Here is a 9195-nt window from a genome sequence, read left to right on the forward strand (position 1 = left end):
CTTAGCTTTTGCTAGTCCTCGAGCAAAACAAAGAAACAAAACATAAGAACAAAACAAAACCTAAACCTTCCAACATTTACCTTAGGGATTTTCAATGCAACATGACATGCAAAAGATCATCATAACCACAGATTTTTGCCTTCCCTACCCTTGAGCACATACTTAATCAAAGTCACCACATACTAGTTCACATATAACCAATTAAAACGATGTTTTGAATGTAGTAACATGCCTTAGAGAATTTGCTCAATTCCTTACAAGATACACTCTTATTTTCACTCTGATTTTCTGACTACTTACCCTACACTAGATGTATGTGAGAAGATTGATGTAAACATGAAAACGAACACTCACATATGTTTATAGCAAAGAAAGCAATTTCTGGAGTTATTAAGCATGTATAGATATGATCTCATGACTGGAATGCTACTACTTAGATACGAGAACCAGGGACACCATATGCTCGTACCAATCCCAAACTCCACATATTGAAACACATAACACTCAAGATTGAAGTTAAGGGTTGTAACGGGGTTAGGGGTGATTGGCTAACAATGAAAGGTAAGGAAACAAACGTTTTTAAAGCATAATAAGCAAAGTAATGAAATTGATGCATAGAATTCCCTTTGAATGCAGCAACTAACTTTAAACACAATGGGGTTATTCATTCAACTTTTTAGGGCCGATTTCAACTACAAACAACACTTGTGAGCCTTTCCTCACTTATTTCAAACTCTTTTTCTTTTCTTTTTTTTTCTTTTTCTTTTCTAACCCGTGCCTTATTACTTTCTTTTGGCACACAAAACACAAAAATCTCATTCCCCCACACTTGTTTTCTGCATAAGGACAATCAAAAGGAATTCATTTTAAGTCATGCTTCATTATGCTTTAAAAACAAGGGTATGGATAGTCCTAATCTAGGCTAGGTAAGGGAAATGTGGTTTAACAAAGAAAACAGGCTAAACAAGGCTCAACGGGGTTAAACTAAACAAATATGCACGGGATAAGCTTTTTGGCTCTAGTTCACTACACAACTTCATCTTGAATATGTGTTATGCAAATCAATGTCATGCTTTGAATGGAACGGGCATAAGTTCTAGTATTTGGAACTAAATGATGAAACGCCTTCTAAGTAGCAACCAAGCAAAGAATGATGAGATCATGCAACGACTTTAGAAAACAAAAATGCACAGATTAATAACTCTCCAAAGAACGTATTAGGCTCAAGTCTCTCAAGGTTGTAGTGTTAGTTTGAGTTCCTTCCTTCAAGCATGTTACAAAAACTGATTTTTTTCTTTGTGATTACATGTGAATTCGTAAACTATAACTATAACCAAGCATAAATCAAGAGCATATCAAACTTCCATCCATGTTTATAACTTTCTTTAACAGTCATGCAATTAAAAACCAAATCCTTATTATTTGTGTTGGAAGGTACCCTAAGACACAAACAAACACACAAAAACAACTCTTTTTGGCTTTTTCAAAACAATTTTTTTTCAAATTTTTGTCAAAATTTTCGGATTTTTATGTCAAAACATACTAACATGCTTAAAAACACACTAAAAACACTTAAAACAGCAAGAAACAACATTGTAAGTGATAGGTGAATAAAATCCCACGAAAATCATGCAACAGCAACTTGTTTACCCCCCCACACTTAAATCTAACATTGTCCTCAATGTTTCAAACATAAACTCACACAAAAGCAAACAAACAAACAACGAGGAAACATGATAAACATGGCCAAGTAAAAGCAACAGAGAGGAGGGTTAAAGAACGCAAACACCTGGTTTTGGAGTCGGAAATTCCTAGGTCTTCTTTATTTCCATGGGTTGCCTCCCAAGAAGCGCTTTCTTTAACGTCGTGCAGCCGGACGTCTATCATTCATCAATGATCTTTGGTGCCCACGGCATGGAGGGATAGATCCTCCACCACATGCTCCTCAAACAGGTCGTAATAGGGCTTCAATCGATGCCCATTAACCTTGATTTCATGTCCTGTTTTCAAGCTTTGGACTTGGACTGCACCATGAGGAAAGACATTAGTAACAATAAATGGCCCAATCCACTTGGAACGCAACTTACCGGGGAAAAACCGAAGGCGAGAGTCAAATAAGAGCACTTTCTGCCCCTTGGAGAATGTTTTGGTACGAAGCATCTTGTCATGATACGCCTTGGTCTTGTCCTTGTAAATTCGAGCGTTCTCATAAGCGTCATGCCTAATCTCCTCGAGTTCATTTAGTTGGAGCTTTCTATGCACCCCGGCAGCATCTATGTCCATGTTGAAGGTCTTCACAGCCCAATGCGCCATATGTTCCAATTGAACGGGCAAATGACATGGTTTACCATAAATGAGGCGAAAAGGTGACATACCTAGAGGGGTTTTATAGGCCGTACGATAGGCCCACAATGCATCGTCCAAGCGCAAACTCCAATCTCTCCTTGAAGGCCCCACGGTTTTCTCAAGAATTTGCTTGATCTCCCGATTTGAAACTTCCGCTTGCCCATTGGTTTGAGGATGATAAGGGGTGGATACCTTATGCGTCACTTTGTACTTCTTGAGCAAAGCTTCAATGGTTCGATTACAAAAGTGAGAGCCTCCATCACTAATGAGAACTCTAGGCATGCCAAACCTAGCAAAGATATTAGTTTTCACAAAATCTGCAACAACCTTTGAATCGTTAGTTCGGGTGGCTTTGGCTTCCACCCATTTGGAAACATAATCAACAGCTAGCAAGATATAAGTGAAACCAAAAGATGGAGGGAAAGGACCCATGAAATCTATACCCTAAACATCAAAGATTTCAACACTAAAAATGGGGGTTTGCGGCATTTGTTGTTTAGGACCAATATTGCCCGTTCTTTGGCATCTATCACAAGACATGCAAAATGTTCTAGCATCCCTAAAGATGGTAGGCCAATAGAAACCACATTCTAACACCTTAAGTGCTGTTCTTTGAGTGCCAAAGTGTCCCCCACAAGCATAAGTGTGACAAAAGGTTAGAATAGCATTAAACTCAGAATCGTGTACACACCTACGTATAACTTGGTCAGGGCAATATTTCCATAAATACGGGTCATCCCACACATAAAACAGTGCCTCTTTCTTCAATTTATCACATTGGTGTTTAAGTAATTCACTAGGAACATGTTTAGACACCAAATAATTCACCAAATCAGCATACCACGGTTCACTTACCTTGACGGACATCAGTTGCTCATCTGGGAATGTCTCTATGATAGGCACGACATCCTCCTCATGCACCATACAGCTCAAGTGGTCAGCCACCACGTTTTCACTTCCCTTCTTATCCCGGATTTCGATATCGAACTCTTGGAGAAGAAGCATCCAACGAATGAGTCGTGGTTTGGCTTCCTTCTTGGTGAATAAATACTTCAATGCTGCATGGTCAGTATAAATAATAACTTTAGTACCTGATAGACGCATATTTATGCGACTTAGTTAACTAGTTTTCTTGCATTTACGTTATTAGTTCTTAGTTATTTTAGTACTTTAAGCCATTTTCGTGTGTTTGTAGGTCCAAAGGGCTAAGGTAGCAAGAAAGTGCATTTTGGTGCATTTTGGAGCAGTTTTGAGCTTGGAATGGATTACATATGATATGAGCAAGATGGATGGACGAATTTGAAGACAAAAGAGGCTAAGAACATGCTAAAAATCTGGTGAAACAAATACAAGTTGCAAGAAGGGATAAATTTCTAGAAGGATTGGCCAAAACTTCACTCAAAACACATCAATGCCGTGGCTTTTACTTCCACCTCCACCAGAAATTTGAGTAATGATGCAATGCTTAACTCACCATGACATGTGAGTGGATGATGCAATGCTTAGCTCACCATGACATGTGAGTGGATGATGCAATGCTTAGCTAACCATGACATGTGAGTGGATGACTCAATACCTAACCCACCAACAATTCCCACTCTTTGCCATGCTAACCTACTCAATTCCACCAACATTTTGTGTTAAACAAGTCCATCCTCTTCCTATAAATACCATGGCATCAACCTCATTCAAATCATCCAGAAATTAACCATTCTCCAAGCCTTTCCTTGCCTCTCCTACATATCTAAACCCCTTCCCATCCATTCCTCCAAATAACCAACCCTTCAACATCATTCCAACCTTGTTGTTGCGGCAAAGAGAAGGAGAAAAGTCCTTAGACGCACTTGCTATCCAACATGGATCGTTGGAACGTTTAGGTGCTTTCTTTCCTTTGTTTTTCAATGTTTAAATTTGTTTATCTTTGTTTTGTAATAATGAGGAACTAAACCCCCCTTGGCTAGGGGGGATTCGAAACCATGTTAATGCTTGCAATATGATTTGATTACTTTTAATTGCGTTTCATAAGTTATGAATTCGATTTACTTATCTATTTGATTGATAACATGTTTATGTATGTTGATTAGGGATGCATACTTAGTTTGCATGCATAAATATGATGCTAGAGTATAAGGGAATTTCACCTAATCGTTATGAACTTATATTCATGAGTAGTAAAAGTCGCTAGTCACGATTGTGTTAAGTAAATCCTTGGCATAAGTTTCATGCAAATCATAGTAACGAGTGCCTCATCAATGCTTATGTTTTTCATAGAACTTAATGATTCTTGCTTGTATCTCTATTATGCAATTCATGTAGGGAACTTGTAGGGAATGTTTTGGGTTGTCGTATGCAATCATCCAACCCAATAACTTGTGGAAAAACTGAGGGTTAATTAGTGCAATTCACGGTTAATTTGGGGCGTTGAGAATTAATAAGTTATTGAAATGCAATTGGAAATCATTTTGTATGCAAGCAAGACATGTGTGGAGAAGAACCCCTTAGCTAGCCTTCCATTATCCATTCAACCCAAATTTGTTTAAAATCTATTTAAGTTTTTAGTTTATTCGTTTTTACTTTCAACTTCACCAAACTCAAATCCCCCTTTTACTTTCTTGTTTTAAAATCTTTTGTTTACATTTTTAACTTTGTTTTTATGTTTTTAAATTAGTTTTCAAGTGATTTAGCAATCCCTCCTGATCCCCGGTTTAGAACGATCCCTACTTACATCTATACTACAATTGTCAAAAAGAGGGTTAAATTTGTGTGCTTATATATTTCGCATCAAATTTTTGGCGCCGTTGCCGGGGATTAGCAACTTTGCTAATCCCTTGGTTCTTTTCTTTTTGTTTAGTTTGTTTTTGTTTTAGTTTCTGACTTAGTTTTGTTTTCCTTATTTTGTGTTACTTTTGATATTTGATTTAGTTTTCTTTCTTTGATTTTAGGTACTAGAGAAGTAAGACATGGATTTTGCTAGCATTCAAGCTCAATTGGCAAATCTTACTTCTCAAATGTCGCAGTATGCCGAACGGACCACAATGCCAAGTGTCCCTACACTTGATGTGCCCTATGGGCAAGGATATCAAAGTCCTCAATTTTCTGCCAATGAAGATGCTTGGGGTTATCAAGGCTATGATCAACCAAGCAACAACATGTTTTCCAACGCTTACAATTCGGCTTGGAGAGATCATTCAAATTATATGTGGGGGGAACCTCAACAATTCCAACAAGAGGGATATTGGCAGCAAGAGGAGGATTTCTATTCAAAACCTATGCAATATGCTCAATCAAACTCAGGTTCGTCAATAAATTATAATCAAATTCTTAATGAATTAAATTCTTTGGTGCAGTGCTCACAAAATCAAGCCAAGGAGGCTCAACAAGATGGATATTGGCAGCAATCTGAGGAGTTTTATTTAACGCCTATGTAGCCACCATCGCATACCCCACAACAATTCCAATCAAATTCAAGTATGTCCATGGATAGTGATCAAATTCTTCAAGTACTAACCTCTTTGACGCAGGACCAACAAAATCAAGACAAGAAGTTGGATAAATTGATGAGTCAAATGGGAGAGATTATGGAATTCATGGTACAAATTCAAGAGCAAAGTGAACTCTCTAGCTCAACTGTTGAAAATTCGAAGGAAGATTTTGAAATCCACGATGCTATCACTTTGGAAGGTGACATGAAGGATGAAGCTGTCCCAGAACTATCCAAACACAGCCCGAACATGGATGAATTGCTGCTGCAAGCAGAAGAGGAGGAGGACGACTTGGGCAGTTTAGAAGAATTCTTGCTGCAAGCTCCTCAAATCCCTATGTCTTCCAACTCAGGTGAGGAAGTTCTAAATCCACTTCATTCTAACATTATTCCACCAAATGTCCTTTTTCCTTGTAGGTTTTTGATTCCAAATATCAAAGAGAGTGAAAAAGACATTGTGGAAGCTCTTCCAAAGGTGCAAAGTGATATCCCAATTCTTGGTGCACCAAAACAAGTTCCCGATGGTATTGAAACGTTCAAAGAACCTTGCACACCAAGAAAAGATATTCAAGAAAATGAAGTTGTTGAAGCATATCAAGAATACATCCAAGAGGCTGTGCATGAGACAATCAAGCCCAAAGCAGTTGAGTTTGATAACACGGGACAAGCCACAACCATCATAGTAAACCTAGCCAAGTTCAAAGTCCCGGAAATGTTCAAAGATGTGGTGTTTGTCATTGAGTTTGTGTCGGAAAAAGAAAGTAAGCCATCTTCTCCAATTTTAATTTTAATTTATACTAACATGTTTCTGATTTTGATGATTCAGGCACCCACTCTTGAATTTAAACCATTGCCGAATCATTTCAAGTATCACCTCCCATTAAAAGATAAATTCCATGCTTTGGAGCCGAGGGGAGTTTAAAGGAAAGATTCGTCCGGCTAAAGACGTTAAATCAAGCGCTTCTTGGGAGGCAACCCAAGCATTCAACGAAGGGAGACTTTGGAATCGCTAACCCAATCAGATTTGCATTCTTACACCCTTATCTTTACTGCTTTCATTTTGTTTTGTTTAGTTAGTTGTGTTATTTGGTTGATTTCTGTGAGTTTGTGTTATTTAGTTTAAGTGTGGGGGAAGGTTAACCAAAGTCTTTTTACATTAATTTACATTAAAAAAAAAAAAAAAAAAAAAAAAAAAAAAAAAAAAACAAAACAAAAGACACCTAAAAAAAATAAAAATAAAAAATAAAAATAAAATAAAAATAAAAAAAAATAAAAAAATAAAAAAATAAAAAAATAAAAACATAAAAGTAAAAATATTTTACAATGATGTGTAAACTAATAGCATTCATTGGTCAGGTGGTGCTTCAGTAGTCGGCAGAGCTTCAGCAGTCGGCGGGGTCACGGAAGGAGGAGGCAACAGAGGTTGATCAGTTGGAGCTTCACTACACGATGCTGCTCCAGAAGACGAAGGCAAATGCTGTTGGAACAAACCCACAAACCTCCGATGATCAAGTAAAATCTGACCATCAGATTCATGTATCTGGTCAATTTTCCTCTTCATGGTTGTGGCATAGTTGTGTGCAAGCTTATGCAATTGTTTATTTTCATGCTTGAGTCCTCTAATCTCCTATTTGAGACTCTGTATTTCAGCAACCAACGATTCAACGTGACGGGTTCGAGCATATAAGCGTTGGGCCATGTTGGACACAGAACCCGCACACTGCACGCTAAGAGCCAGAGACTCCTTAACCACCAATTCATCAGATCGTCTAGCGAGCAGTCTGTTATCTCTGGGGGTGACAAGGTTCCGGGCCATCACCGCAGCGGTCATGTCATTTTTCATCACCGAATCCCCAACGGTAAGAGGACCAGTAGAGGATATGAAAGATGGGCGCCATATGTTGTCTGGAGATGGAGGAGCTGCCTCTTCACCAAGGTTCAAGTCAAAACGACGATCGGAAGGGCCAAACATTTTTCAGAGGTGGTGAAGAAAGAAGAGAGTCGGACTGATCAAGATTAAACAAGTGTAAGAAGGGAGTGTTTACAGGAGGAAGCTCAAGTGTGTTGTGGAACAAAATTAACGCCTCTATAAAAAGAAGAAATCAAAGAGGCGCTCCTCAAAAATCGATGAAGCGTCCTCTCGCAAATCGAAGAGTCGGGGCTCCTTTCTCAAACGCCTGATTCTTTTCTCAAAAGAGGAGTTTCCTTTCTCAAAAGCCGGATTCTTTTCTCAAAAGAGGCGTTTCATTTCTCAAAAAATGGGCTTGCTCGGAAACCACGAGCCGAACCCCGGATTTCAAAAAAATCAATTTGTCCAGACGTGTCGTCACTCGTCACATGCAACGTGCAGCTTTGCGGAAATTACGGGCAGCTTTGTCAGAAAGCGCGTAATTTGTACTATTCATCCATCCACCGGCTGCCGACAATGAATGAAAGAATAGTTCCGGTTGTGAAGAAAAGCCCTATAAGTATCTACCTTCGCCTTCCACAGCAAAGGCACACCCTCTCAGCACTTCTTCATCTCTCTGAAATGGCTTTCCAACAAACCCTCTCGAGTCACTCTGTATTTTTCATCCCCTGGGATACCCCTGCAAACAACCCATCCAAAGCAAAAGTATTTCATATCATGAAGGTTGAAAGCAAGAGTATCTCATATCATGCTTTCTCCCTGTCCTTTTCCTTGTCTTTGTTTTACGACAAGGAGAAAGAGAGCAATCAGCCAGCATTTGGTATCAATCTTCCGATCTGGAGCCAACTGCCTGGAACCCCTTCCTAATTGCTTACCTAGCCTTGCTCTCGAGTACTCATCTTCATCATTTTATGCTTTCTCTTCGTCTACCACATCTGCCTGGGGGACAGTAAGGGAAGTGAAAATGATACCTCGAAGCATGTGGAGACAATTCAACTAGGGACAAGGAGAAAGAAAGCAAGAGGTGGGCACTTGGAAAGATTGAAGAAAGAAACAGACCAACACCTTTACCTCGTGCCTGCCCGCCATGCAGAGGAAACAAGCAGAGAAGAATGCAGCTCGTACAATCAACCCAGCACAAGGAGTCCGAGCTGAAGAACTAGAGAAGCTGCCACATCTACTTGGAGAACAAATAAGGAACTGCAACATCACCAAAGAGCAAAGCTTCGCCGTACAATATCATCAAATCATCACTTGCAAGTAAAAAGCTAAGTGTCACCCCGTTCAAGAGGAAAGCTGTGGAAAGTCAACAAGCACGACCAATGATCACTTATTAGTTCTATTCATTGTCTTTTATCGTGATTTTCAATTTTTCGTTTGCAATTTTTTTTTACATTTTCTTGCGTTACTTAACTGAATTATTTCTTTTCTTTGCAGGAATTTTTGGTTATTTCCACCC

General features: G+C 38.9%; 1 protein-coding gene across 1 annotated transcript; it reads right to left on the reverse strand.

Annotated features, from left to right (window-relative positions):
• Nucleotides 1-1890: 1890 nt before the first annotated feature.
• On the reverse strand, nucleotides 1891-2313 carry LOC139191921 (uncharacterized). Its single transcript, XM_070812951.1, has one exon. It carries the CDS (start codon nucleotides 2311-2313, stop codon nucleotides 1891-1893), a length of 423 nt encoding a protein of 140 aa, XP_070669052.1.
• Nucleotides 2314-9195: the final 6882 nt, after the last annotated feature.

Source organism: Malus domestica, chromosome 15 (assembly GCF_042453785.1).
Source record: "Malus domestica chromosome 15, GDT2T_hap1".
NCBI lineage: Eukaryota > Viridiplantae > Streptophyta > Magnoliopsida > Rosales > Rosaceae > Malus > Malus domestica.

Bases quoted from the DNA above. Each gene is read 5' to 3' on its own strand.
- LOC139191921 (XM_070812951.1), bottom strand. From the start codon at position 2,313: ATGGCGCATTGGGCTGTGAAGACCTTCAACATGGACATAGATGCTGCC.